Source organism: Vipera ursinii (assembly GCF_947247035.1).
Source record: "Vipera ursinii genome assembly, chromosome: W".
In the NCBI taxonomy this organism is placed as follows: domain Eukaryota; kingdom Metazoa; phylum Chordata; class Lepidosauria; order Squamata; family Viperidae; genus Vipera; species Vipera ursinii.
The window spans coordinates 38,831,843-38,849,919 of NC_139522.1; the positions used below are offsets into that span (position 1 = coordinate 38,831,843).

Below are 18,077 nucleotides of genomic sequence, written 5' to 3' on the forward strand. Positions count from 1 at the left end.
TACATGAAGCCGCTGGGTGAGCTCATTCGTGGTTTTGGGGTGGGGTATCATCAGTATGCTGATGATACCCAGGTTTTTCTTTCCACCCCAAACCAACCCAGTGATGCCCTCGCCGTGATGTCCCGTTGCCTAGAGGCGGTCCGGGTCTGGATGGGGAGGAACAGGGCGTCCTCCTGGATTCACGGCTCAGTTTGGAAGATCATATAGGAGCCGTGGCTTTTGCCCAGGTTCGCCTGGTGCGCCAGTTGCGGCCCTATCTGGACCGAGATGCCCTATGCACAGTCACTCATGCGCTCGTGACCTCCCGGTTAGACTACTGCAACGCTCTCTACATGGGGCTGCCCTTGAGGACCACACGGAGGCTTCAGCTGGTGCAGAATGCGGCCGCGCGAGTTGTGATGGGAGTTTCCCGATACTCCTGTGTAACGCCTCTTCTCTGCGAGCTGCATTGGCTTCCAGTTGCCCTCCGGGTGAGATTCAAGGTGCTGGTGATGACCTATAAAGCCCTAAATGGCATGGGCCTGGATTATCTTAGGGAGCATCTGCTGCCAGCATCAAGCTCCCATCATCCTGTGTGCTCCCATAAGGACGGCCTCCTTAGGGTGCCGCCGGTCAGGGAGTGCCGGCGGGTGATCCCCAGAGGGAGGACGTTCTCTATTGGCACGCCTGCCCTATGGAATGACTTACCTGTGGAACTCCGGACCGCCCCCGACCATCGTTTGTTTCGTCGGGACCTGAAAACTTGGCTCTTTGATCTATCTGGCCTGGACTGAGGGGTTTTAAGTTTTAAACTTTGTTTTAATTTGTTGGGCTAGTAATTAGTTTAATTTATTTTAATTCTATTTCTATTTTAACTGTTACATTGTTTTTAAACTTTGCCCTGTAAACCGCCCTGAGTCCTTCGGGAATAGGGCGGTATATAAAACTAATTAAATAAATAAATAAATAAATTGAAGGATGGCTGTGATGCAGGGACCAGGGTTTTAGGCTCCGGTACATTGATCACTGCAGCAGGACAGGAAAATGATCTTCCCACTTGGGATAAAAGGTTGGGGGTGGAAAGGAGGGGAGGATCATAAAACGCCTTGACTGTTATTTCAAGATGTCTTTGAGAGCAGAATCTTAGACTCTCTTCTTTCCTTCTTCCTTCTCTTTTCTTTCCTTCCTTCCTCCGTTTCTCCCCTCTCGCTCCCTCCCTTCTCTCTTTTCCTTCCTTCCTTCCCTCTCACCCTCCCTCCCTTTTCCTGTTTTCCAAGGAAGAAAGAGAGAAAGAGAGAGGAAGGAAAGAAAAGGAAGTTAGAAGGAAGGAAAAGAGAGGAAGGAAGGAAGGAAGAACGGCAGGAAGGGAGAGAGACAGGAAGGAAAAGAAAGAGAAGGAAGAAAGAAGGGTAAGATTCTGTTCTCCAAGACATCTTGAAATAACAGTCAAGGTGTTTCATGATCCTTCCTGCCCCCAACTTTTTATTCCAAGCAGGAAGAACTTTTTCCTATCCTGCCGCAGCAATCAATGTGCCAGAGCCTAAAACCCTGGTCCCTGCATAACAGCCATCCTTCAATTGAGGAAACTGAGAATTTGGGGCAGGGTGGACAAGGAGAGAAACACCATCAAGAGGCAAATTAAAATTAAGAGTATACACACAGACACACACGGCTTTTTCTGGTGCTTCTGCAATCACCAACTGTCTGCTCCCCTCTCCCTAGTGCCTCCGCATCACTGCCACCCACAGCCACCACCCACCGTGCAATTGGCTGCTGGGAGGTGTGGCTACTTGTCCTGTGCAGCAAATCACCCAGGTAAAAACATGCCTCAGGGAATTTGCTGGGATAAAGAGCAGGGGGGGGGGGGAAATTGGCAGGAAAGGATGAAAGGCTGCTGTGGGTTGGCTATGGCAGGGGGCCGGGAGAGAAGTGGGCACAGCCAAGGGTCAGCTCCTAATAGTCGTAGACCCGATAGAAAATATTTTATTTATTGTAGGCTTTAGAGTAGGCGTGTCTAACCTGTGGCTCACAGGCTGCATACAGCCTTGGTCAGCTAGTAATGTGGCCCCACAAGATCATAAACTTTTAACATTAACATTATATATTTTATATGCCTCTTCACTCAGTGCAGCCTAGGCAAGCCAAAAGGTTGGACGCCCATGTTTTAGCAGATTATAGTTGGGAATGAGGAAGGCTGGGTCTTACCTGTGACCTTGATGGAATTTCCTTGTTACAGTGAATATAGAAAGCCTACACACACCTGTTAAAATGCCAGGCTTTTGAGATGCTTAAAAAAATCAGACCAAGATAAATCACTTCAGAATTTTTTCCACTTTTAATATATCACCTTTACAATATCAATTGAAAGAAACCTCAGAACTTTTGGAGGGGAAATAAAAATAAAAACTTACAAGACCATGGTTGCATAAGTATGCACACCCTTAAACTAATACTTTGTTGAAGCTCCTTTTGATTTTATGACAGCTTTCCGTCATTTGGGGTAGGAGCCTATCAGCCTGGCACATCTTCCCTTGGGAATCTTTGCCTGCTCTTCCTTGCAAAAGTGCTCCAAATCTGTCAGATTGTGAGGGCATCTCCTGTGCACAGCCCTCTTCGGGTCACCGCACAGTTTTTCAGTTGGATTTAGGTCTGGACTCTGGCTGGGCCATTCCAAAACTTCAATCTTCTGGTAAAGACATTGCTTTGTTGATTGGGAGGAATGTTTTGAGTTGTCATGTTGAAGGGTGAAATTCCTCTTCATCTTCAGCATTGTACAAAGCCTGAGGGTTTTGTACCAAAATTGCCTGATATTTGGAACTGTTGATAATTTACTTCACCTTAAAGTCCCAGTTCCAGCTGACAAAAAGCAGTCCCATGGCATAATGCTGCTGCCACCACACTTCACTGTGGGTATGGTGTACTTTGGGTGATGCAGTGTTGTTTTTGTGCCAAACAACCTTTTTGGAATTATGGCCAAAAAGTTCAACCTTGGTCTCATTAGACCATAACGTATTTTCTCACATGCTTTTGTCAGATTTTATGTAGACTTTTGCAAAATGTAGCCAGGCTTGGATTTTTTTTTAAAGAAAAGGCTTCCATTTTGCCACCCTACCCCACAGCCCAGATATGTGAAGAATATGAGAAATTGTTGTCACATGTAGTACACAACCAGCACTTGCCAGAAATTCCTGCAGCTTCTTTTAATGTTGCTGTAGGCCTGTTGGCAGGCTCTTGAGCCAGTGCTGTTTTTTCATCAATTTTGGAGGGACATCCAGTTCTTGGTAATGTCACAATTGTGTCATATTTTCTCCACTTGATGACTGTCTTCACTGTGTTCTATGGTGTATCCAATGCCTTGGGATGTTTTTTTTTGTACTCTTTTCTTGACTAATACCTTTCAACATTGAGATCCTTTTTATGCTAAGCTGTTTCAAGCCATGGATTTGCTGTTAGAGGCAACTGAGTAAATGTCAGGAAACACCCACTAGAACAGCTGAACTTTATATGGGCTTGATCAGAGTCACTTTAATTGATGGCAGGAGTGTACTGACTACTATGTAACATCAGTTTGAATGTGATTGGTTAATTCTGAACACAGCCACATGACTACTTATAAGAGGGTGTGCACACTTACACAACCACTTTATTTTTATTTTCCCCCTAAAATATTTCAGTTTGTTTTTTAATTGAATTGCACAGCTTATAGTATATTAAATGTAGGAAAAATTCTGAAGTGATTTATCTTGGTCTGATTTTTTAATATCTTAAATACCTGGCATTTTAACAGCCAAGTGTAGACTTTATATATTCACTGTAGTCCTTGACTTAATGTCCATAATTAAACCCACAATTTTGGTTGTAAGTCATGAGAGTCATAAAACATGTGACCAGACCTAATTTTGCAACCTTTTTGCAACAGTTGTAAAGCAGATGTTGCAGTTGTAAAGCAAACCCATTGTTCTCTATGGGCATTTTTTTTGCTGGAAACCAGAAGTAAACATTCATTTTGTGTAAAAATGTCATAAATTGTCATGTGAATGGAACATGGGTCTGTACTTTTCTAGGAAGAGCCATAGCTCAGCATGCTTTTACTTTTAAAGATCCAAAATTATGCCACTACATATTAAAAGGGCAGATTGAGATAAGGCTGCTTAAGAACATTTGTGAACTCTGGAACGAAGCTTTTGAAGCAGTCATTTCTATTATTTGCTTTACTGTGAGTGGGGAAAGACTGAAAAGTTAGAAAGGCGTGGTTGAAAATCAGGGCCACTGAGGGCAAGAGGCAGGTAGTCTAAAATGCCATCATAAAGCTCGGTGTCCTCCATGGCTTTGACATTCCCTAGAAAGGTTTAAGCTCAGTTTTCAGCTACCTTCTTGAGTTGCTTTGTTCCTCAATGAAACTATCTCCATAAGCTCCATGGAGGAAAGGCCAAAGGCAAGAGTAGGAGAATTCCCTTTGCTGTTGTATCCAGGTGACAATGGGGGGGAAGGGGGGAGGTGTCTTTCCTTATCGACTCTTCTTTGTTTTGAACAATTGTTTCAGTTGGCGTGTTGTGGATGTTGCTGCTCTGAAGGTGAATCCAGATGAAGACACTGAAGAGGTAATTGTAATGACTTTCCTTGGTTGTCTGTGCTTAATCTTCATGCATGGGATTCTGTGCAAATTCTGATGCTGTATATCAGGGGTGTCAAACTGCCTGCCCACGGGCCGGATGTGTCATGCCAAAACTGTGCCCACCCCATTGCCAGCAATGGGAAAAAAACCTCATGATACATCGCAACACATTGCATGACATTGTGAGTTTGACACCCCTGCTGTATATTATATTGACATATGTTGACTTCCAAATGTATTTACATACCTTTTATCCTCATTCCTTCAGTGCAGATAACTTTACCAAAGGAGATGGCAAAACCTGCAACATGAATCACTTTCTTTCCATCCTAAAATGACCATGTCATCAACACATGTTGACTTTTTCCAAGGAAGAATACTTTTTGAAGTAGTCCAGAGCCATTATTTGGGCATGTTGAATGGCTGATAGCAATGGAAGTATCTGCCTACAGGACATTTTTGGATGAAAAAATAGAATTATAGTTCACTGTGGCTGCTGTCACTGTTAAGAAACTAAAAGTGGAGAGCCAGCTGATTTTCTGGACATAGGTTTCCCCACCCTAGCACCCACTAATTTTGTAGAACTGCCATTCCCAGCCAATATTAATAATTGTACCTGGATAATCCTTGAAAAGCATAAGATCAGGCTGTCTTGTGAAGGTTTGTTATTTATATAACAGAATAACAGAGTTGGAACGGACCTTTGAGGTCTTCTAGTCCAATCCTCTACTCAAGCAGGAGACCCTATACCATTTCAGACAAATGGCTGTCCAGTCTCTTTTTAAAAGCCCACAGTGATGAAGCACCCACAACTTCTGGAGGCAAGCTGTTCCACTTGTTTATTGTTCTCACTGTCAGTAAATTTCTCCTTAGTTCTAGGTTGCTTCTCTCCTTGATTAGTTTCCATTGTTTCTTCTCTTGCCTTCTGGTGCTTTGGAAAATAGGTTGACCCCCCTCTGCGGCAGCCCCTCAAATATTGGAACACTGCGATCATGTCACCCCTAGTCCTTCTTTTCACTAGACTAGACATACCCAATCCCTGCAACCGTTCTTCATATGTTTTAGCTTTTAGCCCCCTAATCATGTTTGTTCCTCTTCTCTGTACTCTTTCCAGAGTCTCATCATCTTTTCTATATTGTGACCAAAACTGGATGCAGTATTCCAAGTGTGGTCTTACCAAGGCATTATAAAGCGGTACTGTCACTTCACGTGATCTTTATTCTATCCCTCTGTTAATGCAGCCTAGGATTGCATTGGCTTTTTTGGCGGCTGCAGCACACTGCTGGCTCATATTTAAGTTATTGTCCACTAGGACTCCAAGATCCCTCTCGCAGTTACTGCTGTTGAGCCAGGTTTCACCTAATCTGTCCTCCTAGATTCACAGCTTTCTTTGGAAGACCACATAATAGCTGTGACTAGGGGGGCCTTCGCCAGGTTCGCCTGGTGCGCCAGTTGCGGCCCTATCTAGACTGGGATGCCCTGCGTACGGTCACTCATGCGCTCGTGACCTCTCGTTTAGACTACTGCAATGCTCTCTACATGGGGCTGCCCTTGAGGACCACTCGGAGGCTCCAACTGGTACAGAATGCAGCCGCGAGAGTTGTGTTGGGAGTCTCCCGATACTCCCATGTTACACCTCTGCTCCGTGAGCTGCATTGGCTCCCAGTTGTCTTCTGGGTGAGATTCAAGGTTCTGGTAATGGTTTTCAAAGCCCTACATAGCATGGGTCCGGAGTACCTTAGGGATCACCTGCTGCCGGCGTCAACTTCCCTCCGCCCTGTGCGCTCCCACAGAGAGGGCCTCCTCAGGGTGCCACCGGTCAGAGAATGTCGTCTGGTGGCCCCCAGGGGGAGGTCCTTCTCTGTGGGCGCCCCGGATTTATGGAATCAGTTGCCGGTTGAGCTCCGGATGGCGCCCGACCTTCGCTCCTTCGATCTGAAGACTTATTTCTTCGAACAAGCCGGCCTGGCCTGATGGGGGATGGGTTTAGGTTTTATTGCTATTTTAAATGTATTTTAATCTACTGTTTTAACTTGGGCACCTTGTTTAATTCTTTTTTAGTTTTTGTATTCCTGTACTTTTATATGTTTGCCCTGTTCACTGCCCTGAGTCCTTCGGGAGAAGGGCGGTATACAAATAAAATTATTATTATTATTATTATTATTATTATTATTATTATTATTATTATTATTATTATTATTATTATTATTATTATTATTATTATTACATTTGGTTTTTCTTGCTGAAGTATAAAACCTTGAATTTCATTCTGTTAGATAGGGCCCAGTGTTCAAGACTGCCAAGATCCATCTGGATCTTGAGCCTATCTTCTTGGGTGTTGGCTATTCCTGCCAGCTTGGTGCTCTCTGCAAATTTGATGAGCTCCCCTTCTATTCTCTCATATAGATGGTTTATGAAGATATTGAAAAGTACAGGGCCTAAAACAGCCTTGGGGGGAATAATAATAATAATAATAATAATAATAATAATAATAATAATAATAATAGTTGGAATGGACCTTAGAGGTCATCTACTCCAACCCCCTGCTCAGGCAGGGAACCCTATACCATTTCAGGCAAATGGCTGTCCAGTCTCTTCTTAAAAACTTCCAGTGTTGGAGCATTCACAGCTTCTGGAGGCAGGTTGTTCCACTGGTTAATTGTTCTGTCAGGAAGTTTCTCCTTAGTTCTAGTTTGCTTCTCTCCTTGATTAGTTTCCATCCGTTGCTTCTTGTCCTGCCTTCGGGTGCTCTAGAGAATAGCTTGACTCCCTCTTCTTTGTCGCAGCTCTTGAGATATTGGAACACTGCTATCATTTCCCCCCTCGTCCTTCTCTTCATTAAACTAGACATACCCAATTCCAGCAGCCGTTCCTTATATGCTTTAGCCTCCAGTCCCCTAATCATCTTTGTCTCAACATCTTTTTTACATTGTGGTGACCAAAACTGGATGCAGTATTCCAGGTGTGGCCTTACCAAGGCATTGTAAAGTGGTATTAATACTTCACGTGATCTTTATTCTATCCCTCTGTTAATGCAGCCAAACACTGTGTTGGCTTTTTTGGCAGCTGCAGTACACTGCTGGCTCATATTTAAGTGATTGTCCACTAGAACTCCAAGATCCCTCTCACAGTTACTACTATTGAGTAAGGTACCCCGTATACTATACCTGTACATTTGGTTTTTCTTGCCTAAATGTAGAACCTTACTTTTTTCACCATTTAATTTCATTTTGTTAGATAGCGCCCAGTATTCAAGTCTGTCCAGATCCTCCTGTATCTTAAGCTTGTCTTCTGGAGTGTTGGCTATTCCTGCCAGCTTGGTGTCGTCTCCAAATTTGATGAGTTCCCCATCTATCCCCTCGTCCAAATCGTAGATGTAGTTCCATTAAGGAGTACACATTGAGTGCAGTTTGTCAGCCAGTTATGAATCCATCTGGTGGTGATGCTGTCTGTCCCACATTTTTCTAGCTTAACAAGAAGTAGGTTGTGGTCTACTTTGTCAAATGCCTTACTGAAATCCAAGTATACTATGTCCACAGCATTTCGCTGGTACACTAATATAGTCACTTTGTCAAAGAATGAAATAAGATTGGTTTGGCATGATCTGTTTTGACAAACCGATGTTGGCTTCTGGTTATAACTTCACTTGCTTCTAGGTGCTCACAGATCTGCTGCTTGATTATCTTTTCCAGGATCTTCTCAGGTATTGATGTTAGGCTGATTGGTCTGTAGTTTCCTGGATCTGTTTTTTTCCCTTTTTTGAAGATGGGGACCACATCAGCTCTTTTCAAGTCCTCTGGTGGTTCCCTGGTGCTCCAGGATCTTTGAAAGATATGGTTCAATGGTTCCGAGATCACATCTGCCAGCTCCTTCAGAACTCTGGGATGTAACCCAGGTCCTGGTGATTTGAAGTCGTCTAGAGTGGACAGGTGTTCTCTTACCAGATTCTTGCCTATTTTAATTTGAGTTCCTACTCTGTCTTTTAGAGTTCCGTTTTTGATAGGTTGGGCTATTTTTCTTTTTGTCTGAAGATAGATGAAGGAATAAAGCAGCTCTGCTTTCTACCTGCTACCCGTCACTTCCTTGCCATCTTGTCCCATTAGTAGACTGATTGTTTCTTTGACTTTTTTCCTTTTTTAACATTTTGAAAGAAACTTTTAAAAATTATTGTTAACATTTGTTGCAAGTCTAAGTTCATTGTGAGCCGTAGCTTTCCTGACATCTTTGCAGATTAGGGCTATATGCTGGTATTCTGCCTTAGCTATGTGTCCCTCTATCCATTTTTTGCACTTATCCTTTTTGTCCTTCAGTTTACGCTGGTCTACAAAGAGAAATCAACACAGAAACCCCTTCATGGATTACTGCCTTGTCGTGGTGAAGGGGCTTGCATAATTCAACGGAGCTATGAGCTATGCCATGCATGGCCACCTAAGACGGACAGGTCATAGCAGAGAGTTCTGACAAAACGTGATCCACTGGAGAAGGAAATGGCAGAGGGCTAGTACTAGTAGCACCAGAAAGAATGAAGCGACTGGGCCAAAGCCGAAAGGACGCTCAGCTGTGGATGTGTCTGGTGGTGAAAGGAAAGTCCAATGCTGTAAAGATTTTTGCTCCATAGGAACCTGGAATGTAAGATCCATGAATCAAAGAAAGCTGGACGTGGTCAAACAAGAGATGACAAGACTGAACATCGACATCTTAGGTATCAGCGAACTAAAATGGACAGGAATGGGTGAATTTAATTCAGATGACCATCAGGTATACTACTGCGGGCAAGAATCCCTCAGAAGAAATGGAGTAGCCTTCATAGTCAATAAAAGAGTAGGAAAAGCAATATTGGGATACAATCCCCAAAATGACAGAATAATCTCAGTGCGAATCCAATGCAAACCATTCAATATCATAGTAGTCCAAGTCTATGCCCCAACCACCAGTGCTGAAGAGGATGAAATTGACCGGTTCTATGAAGCCGTACAGCACCTTATAGAAGTAACACCAAAAAATGATGTCCTTATCATCATGGGGGATTGGAATGCTAAAGTAGGAAGCCAAAAGATAACCGGAATAACAGGCAAGTTTGGCCTTGGAGTACAAAATGAAGCAGGGCACAGGCTGATAGAATTTTGTCAAGAGAATACGATGGTCATAGCAAACACTCTTTTCCAACAACCCAAGAGACGGCTCTACACATGGACATCACCAGACGGTGAACACAGAAATCAGATTGACTATGTGCTCTGCAGCCAAAGATGGAAAAGCTCTATACAGCCAGTAAAAACAAGACCAGGAGCTGACTGTGGCTCAGACCATGAGCTTCTCATTGCAAAGTTTAGGCTTAAACTGAAGAAAGTAGGGAAAAGCACTAGGCCACTCAGGTATGAATTAAATCATATCCCTGTTGAATATACAGTAGAGGTGACAAATAGATTTAAGGAATTAGATCTGATAGACAGAGTGCCTGAAGAACTATGGACGGAGGTTTGCAACATTGTACAACAGGTAGCAACTAAAACCATCCCAAAGAAAAAGAAATGCAAGAAAGCAAAATGGCTGTCTGAGGAAGCTCTGCAAATAGCTGAGGAAAGGAGGGAAGTGAAAGGCAAGGGAGAAAAAGAAAGATACGCCCAATTGAATACAGAATTCCAGAGAATAGCTAGAAGAGATAAGAATGCCTTCTTAAATGAACAGTGCAAAGAAATAGAAGAAAACAATAGAATAGGGAGGACCAGAGATCTCTTCAAGAAAATTGGAGAGATGAAGGGAACATTTCATGCAAAAATGGGCATGATAAAGGACCAAAATGGCAGGGACCTAACAGAGGTAGAACAGATTAAGAAGAGGTGGCAAAATTACACAGAAGAACTATACAAGAATGAGCTTAACGTCCCTGATAACCACGATGAGGTGGTCACTGACCTCGAGCCAGACATCCTAGAATGTGAAGTGAAGTGGGCCTTATAAAAACTGAGCAACAACAAAGCTAGTGGAGGTGACAGTATTCCAGCTGAGCTATTCAAAATCTTAAAAGACGATCCAGTAAAAGTGCTACATTCAATTTGCCAGCAAATTTGGAAAACTCAACAATGGCCACAAGATTGGAGAAGATCAGTTTACATTCCAATTCCAAAGAAAGGCAGTGCCAAAGAATGTTCAAACTATTACACCATTGCACTCATTTCACATGCTAGTAAAGTTATGCTTAAAATCCTACAAGCTAGACTCCTGCAATATGCGGATCGAGAACTACCAGAAGTACAGGCAGGATTTTGAAGAGGCAGAGGAACTAGAGATTAAATTGCCAACATACGCTGGATCATGGAGAAAGCTAGGGAGTTCCAGAAAAACATCTACTTCTGCTTCATTGACTATGGTAAAGCCTTTGATTGTGTGGATCACAACAAACTGTGGCAAGTTCTTAAAGAGATGGGAGTACCAGACCATCTTATTTGTCCCTTGAGAAACCTATATGCGGGTCAAGAAGCAACAGTTAGAACTGGACACGGAACCACTGATTGGTTCAAAATTGTGAAAGGAGTCAGGCAAGGCTGTATACTGTCGCCCTGCCTGTTTAACTTATATGCAGAGCACATCATGAGAAAGGCAGGGCTAGATGAATCAAAAGTTGGAATTAAGATTGCCGGAAGAAATATCAACAACCTAAGATATGCAGATGATACTACTCTAATGGCAGAAAGTGAAGAAGAATTAAAGAGCCTCTTGTTGCGGGTGAAGAAGGAGAGGGCAAAAGTTGGGTTGAAACTTAACATTAAGAAAACCAAGATCATGGCATCCAGCCCTCTCAATTCCTGGCAAATAGATGGGGAAGAAATGGAGGTAGTGACAGATTTTATTTTCCTGGGCTCCAAGATCACTGCAGATGGGGACTGTAGTCAAGAAATTAAAAGACGCTTGCTCCTCGGGAGGAAAGCCATGGCAAATCTAGACAGCACACTAAAAAGCAGAGACATCACCCTGTCAACAAAAGTGCGTATAGTCAAGGCTATGGTCTTCCCAGTTGCAATGTATGGCAGTGAAAGTTGGACCATAAAAAAGGCTGAGCGCCAAAGAATTGAGGCCTTTGAACTATGGTGCTGGAGAAGACTCCTGCGAGTCCCTTGGACTGCAACCGATCAAACCGGTCAGTCCTAGAGGAGATCAACCCTCACTGCTCTTTAGAAGGCCAGATCCTGAAGTTGAAACTGAAATACTTTGGCCACCTAATGAGAATGGAGGAGTCACTGGAGAAGAGCCTAATGCTGGGAAAGATTGAAGGCAATAGAAGAAGGGGACGACAGAGAATGAGGTGGCTGGATGGAGTCACTGAAGCAGTAGGCATGAGCTTAAATGGACTCCAGAAGATGGTAGAGGACAGGAAGGCCTGGAGGAACGTTGTCCATGGGGTCACGATGGGTCGGACATGACTTCGCAGCTAACAACAACAACAACACAAAGAGAAAGCCTTAGAAATGAAAGTAGCTAAATTTCACCAGAAATGGGTCACTAATAAAGGAAAATTAAGTCCTGAGAATTAATTGGCTCCAGTTTCCAAGATACAGCTTCAGGTCAAAATTGCATCAAAATAATTCAAAATTACGAGGGGGATATGCAATTATGCTCCATAACCTTTCTGCAAAATGTGATATAGCAGTGAGAATGGTGCCACACCAATCATTATATTTTTATTGATACCAATAACCTAACTTTTCATTCATGTATTGGTTTTTCATGTAACATTTTCATGTTTTTTGCATGAAAAACTGACAATCTGTAACATCAGATTAAACGGTATCTAAACTGCGCTTTTTGGCTTTTCTCTTGTGAACTGCAGTAGGCTCATCCTTGGGGAGATTCCAGCAGTAATCCGCAAGCACAGACAGACTCCATTTCCCTTGGTATCTTTTCTCCATGCCTGCGATATCCTGGTGGAATCTCTCTCCATGCTCATCACTCACTGCCCCACAGTTCAAAGGGAAATAGTCTAAATGTGAGTGTAAGAAGTGAATTTTCAGTGACATGTTTGCACCAAGTGCTTTATAGACCTAAGCAAATTTTCTACGTGTTTTTCATAGTCATCTGCCTTGCTGTTCCTGAGAAACTCTATTGCCACGAACTTGAAGGCTTTCCATGCCTTCTTTTCCTTGCCATGCAACAAATGATCAAACTTGTCATCTCGGAGAAGTTCTTGAATCTGTGGACCAACAAAGATGCCTTCACTGATTTTGGCTTCACTAAGTCTTGGAAACCTGGTTTTGTTTTGTCCATAGCTTTTACAAAGTTCTTTTTTTAAAATAATATTTTATTAATTTTCCAATTTTACATTTAAGTATTTAAAAAGCAACATGGTGACTGGATTAATCAATAGTTCAATAACAAAATCTTTAGTGCAAATCTCAGGTTACAACATCAGATATTTCTTTTCTTTTTCCCTTAACATTTACCGTCTCGTATTCAAGCTAGTACAATTCTAATTATATCAATTCAATAAAAACATTATTATTACATTTATCAATAAAATTTTAGCTTATACATATCTTAATTACATTCAATCTTCATAAACAATCCATATCCTGTTATTAATTTTTGCCCAATTTTGATTTCTCATCAATATTCCAATTTAACCTTTGATATTTATAATTTTCAGACTTTGGGTAACCAAGATTTCCCTTGTCTCACTTCATAACAAAATATAATATCCAAAATACACATTTTATCTATTTTAATCTTATTCTATTTCCTAAAAGTTATCTATTTCCCACCATATTAAATCATCTACTTAATAATACAATATCCCCATTAATAAATCAAAACCATTATATAAATTACCTGGGTTAATCAATAAATCAAACATCTTCATAATAATTAATTTTCTTTTCCCTTTTAGGTCTTAATTTTTAAATATTAAACAGATAAAATCCTTATTTTCAACTGATTTCCAAGTATTTTAAATCTAATGACCAAAATTTCCCTTCTATCAACATCTCCCTTTAACCCTCTAATTGATAATATGCAATCCCCTCTGATAAGTCAAAACCCCAATTTTCTTCAACCTTATTCTGGCTTTCTTCCTTTGCCAATTAAGCTTCCATATCAGTGCTTTTAGATCATCAAATAGTTCTCCCTCTATTCTTAAATATGGTATTTCAAATAAAGGAGACCATTTAACTGCCAGTTTTCTGGAAGGACTAGCCCATTTGTATTCGTTGAATTGTCTCCCTGTTATTCCCGTCCCCCATGCTTGCTCTGATATATTTATCTTCAGTTCAATCTGTTCTTCTTTCTCAAATTTCTTCTGATTTATATAGAAAGTCATTTCCATTTTCAGTGTTGTCGCTTCCTTTTCTGGATTTTCCATCAGCTGTATTTATTGGTCAGTTGAGTCCTCTGTCTTAATATTTGATGGTCCCACTTCTTCTGTTATCTTCTGCATTGTTGGTTCTTTGGTTGTAGTCAAAATTTGGATTTGTGTATCTAAGCTGGCGTCTTGAACTTTTATTTTAGGTCTTATTTTATCACAAGCTGAAATAATGGTTTCATGTATTGCTTTCAACATGGAAAGAATCTTTTCCTGGTCTTCATCCATCTCTTTCACGTGTTTATAAATAGTAAAAGTTGTTTGTCAAGCAAAAGTCAGTAAAGGTTTACATTCACAGTTCAAATAGGCCAATTATGCCGCCCAGCTGTTCTCTTACAGCTAAATCTCTCACAGGTGGTGCCAAGGTCAGGAAAGTCTTATCTAAGGACTGGGCTTCCAGCCAAGTCTCTTTTAGGAAATAACAGATTGTAATAACACACCTCGCCACAAGATGTCACCAGTGTCATTTAGGTTTTTTTAAGTCCAAAATTTTTCTAATCCTTTTTCCAATTTTATTTCTTTTTTGTAGATAAAAACAAGTTTCCAGTAAAAATAGGAAAGTTTTTGGTCCCCAAGTTTCAGGAACATATAAATCCAATTAGATTAAAATTGTTCTTTTAATGCTTTAATTCCCATGGGTAGTCAGACACTGCTATTCTTAGAGGGTGGGATAGCAATTCCCTTCCCTCTCTCCTCACAGGGGGATAGATATTTCAAACAGCTTTTACAGGAAAGAGAAGGTACTTAGGGTAAAGAGAAGATCAGATCTCATCCAGTTTCATCCGTGTTGCTTTCAAATTGCTTGATGGTCAATTTGACTTTGGCTGTCTGCAACCTAATGATGGGCCATATTGCTATGGCCGGTCTTTCCTTCGCCAGTTTGGAGGGCTGCCCTGGATCGAGCGGAAGGGCTGGTGCCCTCCTACGATCAAGCGGGGATCCCCTACTTGCTTGTCGCCCCTACAGGGTGACTTTCGACCCTTTCCAGGGTCTCCCAGCGAAGGGAAATTGGATGTGGAAGACGGAGCTCGCCTTCCAAATGTCCACGGCTGCCGCGGCGGCAAACCAGAAGTCCCTTTACAAAGTTCTTCATCAGCCCCAGCTTTATATGCAACAGTGGTAACAAAATTTTCTGAAAGTCAACAAGAGCTGGATTTTGAACATTTTTCTTTCCTGGCTCCCAGGACTGTCATGATGGCCAGTCTTTCTTGACATAATGAGAATCTCTGGCTCGACTGTCCCATTCACAGAGGAAACAGCACTACTACTTTTATCTACCCTGCAGGCAAAGCAACAGGGCAACAACTTTCAAATCACCATAGAGCAGCCACTGATGTTCCTCGTACTTTATACACCTCGGCAGCTGTTTCAAATTCTCATATGTTTCTTTCATGTGGACTGCATGCCCGACAGGAATGGATGGCAAAACATTGCCATTGTGCAATAAAACAGCATTTAGACTGGGTTTAGATGAATCTATGAACAATCTCCATTCATCTGGATTGTGGGTAATGTTAAGGGCTGTCATTAAACCATTGATATCATTGCAATAAACCAAATCACTTTCCACTAAGAAATACTGAACCAGATCTTTTTGGCGATCACGGAAAATGGAGATCCTGACATCACTCTGCAAGAGGTTCCACTGTTGTAATCTGGAGCCCAGTAGATCTGCCTTACGCTTAGGCAAATCCAAATCCCTGACCAGGTTATTTAGTTCACTCTGTGAAATTAGATGTGGTTCAGGAGGAGCATACAGTGGGCTAAAGTTTGGGTCCTCTGACATCAACAGCCCTGGATCATCGATTTTATCATCATCTGAGTCTAGAGAATAGGATTCTGGTGGATCTGGAATTGGCAAGTCCTCACCATGGGGTACAGGATACAGTGCGGATGGAATGATTGGGTGTTCCATGGTCCACTTCTTTCTTGAGATCCCTTTTGCAATTGGGGGAACCATGCAAAAATAGCAGTCGCTACTATGATTGGTGGGTTCCCTCCAGACCATTGGGACTGTGAAAGGCATGGATTTTTTCTTCTTGTTTAGCCAATGACGCAAACAAATTGCACATGTAATACAACAACAATGAGGAGCCCAACTCTTGTCCTGATCCCCTATTTTTTTAAGCTTTTTTACCACTGCTGTCATACTGCACTTTTGAGATGCAAATGTAACCTTGCCACAAATGTAACAGAAGTTATCTGCATTGTTTACACAGTTTCAAGGTATCTTGGCTTCTGAAGGAAAATATCACATAACTGTTCCTTGGAAATTATTAAGGAATTTGTTGTGCAGAGATCTCCTTGTGCTACCAAAGAGTTGCACAGACAAGGAAGGGTACTGAGAGCAGTAAGAGTCACACAAGAGTACACTGAGTTGTAAAAACAAAAATTAGTTTACTTTTGAGGTGGTGTAAGAACAAAAATGCACAATCAAAAATAAACAGTCCAAGTAGCAATCCAAAATACAAAGTCTTCTTACCGGTCCAGAGGTCAATACACAGTTCAGATAACAGAGCAAAAACAGTAACAGTAGAGAGCAGTGAATTCAGAGAGAGAGAGAAGCTACGTTCCTAGCTTCCTCTTATGGCCATGAGAACACTTACACACCCATTGGCCAATTAACTTCTTAAAGTCATAACATTATGGTTAATATATTTTCAACCCAACATTGTAGGCTAACACCATATGCCTAACAGAAATGTTAGGCAATGACACTTTCACAAGCCACCAAATGTAACTGTATGATGCGTAGATCTGACCAAGACAAATGTACCTTGCAATAAAAACAATAAATTACAGTTAGGTAATAATCTTTAGTCTCAAAGTGAAGATAAATTTATACACATCCATGTGGTACCATTTTCTTTGTTCTACTGTAATTAGTCGAATTTACACGGCATCATGATCATTAGACACCTCCCTCCCTTGTAGGCAAATATACTCACCTGTGTATAAATCTTTATTGTGTAATATCTTGAAAACCTGAGCCAACCAGCACCTTTATCACCTCTTTACTAATTCATCTAATCAAAATATGTAAGAATAAACATTTTATCTTGGAGGTTGATAATTTCGCAAAATTTGTAGACCAGTGTTATCAGAGAGTTCTTTGTGCAACCATGCTGGTTTTTTCTTGGATTTATTTTTCTTTTTCAGCGGTATTGTGCTGCACTGGGCTTTTATAATCATATTTTTCAGAGTTTCCCAAGCTTCTTGTGTTGTTTTCCCCTTTAAGATTTTCATCCATGGAATCCTTCCCAAGCTCTCTCTAAGTTTGTTGAAATCAGCTCTTTTAAAGTCTTAAGACACTGGTTTGATTATGTTCTATTGCTTGTGTCTGCATTATATTGAATTCTAATACAACATGGTCACTCTCCCACAAGGTTCCTGCAACTTCAACCCCCTCTATCATTTCTTCTTCTTTTTTTAAAAAAATATATTTTATTGATTTTTTTACAGTAACAATCTTTAGTGCTTCATGAACAGTGTGTTGTCTGGGTTCATATATTTAAAACAATGATAATTATTTTCTACAATTAATATGTTGGTAATATATTTTGATTCTCTCTTCTTCCTGTAATAGTCTCCTTTTGTCTACATTAAACAAATATAATTCTTAATATTTTCAGTATATACCAAGTTGAATATAAACATTTTAATATTTCTACGTACAGTAATAACATCAACATATAACATGTTTTTAATCAGCTTGTTTCCATTGTATTTCTAAAAGTCATCTTATTGAATCATTATATGTCCTGTTTTCAAGATTCTTATTGAAGCTTAGTTTCCCCTCAGTATTTACAACACTTACAAAAATACAACCTGTCTCTCTCTCTCTCTCTCTCACACACACACACACACACACACATACATACATATATATATATATATATACACACACTGTATGTAAGTGTTGTTGGGGACAAAAAAAGACAAATCAAGTATAAGGTTTTTGTCTCCCACATTTTAATGATTCTTCTGACAGTTCTTTAATCCATTTTATTAGTTCTTTTTTATCCTCAAACTTGTTTTGAATTCCTAGAGGATACATCATCTCTTTTGTCTTCTTTATTATAGTGAGGTTTTGCAAAAAAAATTTGTTTCTATTAAATTGTAGTTTTCTTC

The 18,077-nt window shown here is 40.9% G+C and overlaps 1 protein-coding gene across 1 annotated transcript in view; it reads left to right on the top strand.

The window, feature by feature from the left end:
• The window catches only part of LOC310648254 (KAT8 regulatory NSL complex subunit 1-like), a gene marked incomplete at its 5' end in the record, with an annotated part of 277,663 nt that overhangs the window by 200,851 nt on the left and 58,735 nt on the right, over positions 1-18,077 (top strand). Inside the window, one exon of the mRNA XM_083376000.1 lies at positions 4,523-4,580. Coding sequence (XP_083232126.1) covers positions 4,523-4,580 — 58 coding nt within the window. The remainder of the gene's footprint in view (positions 1-4,522; positions 4,581-18,077) is intronic.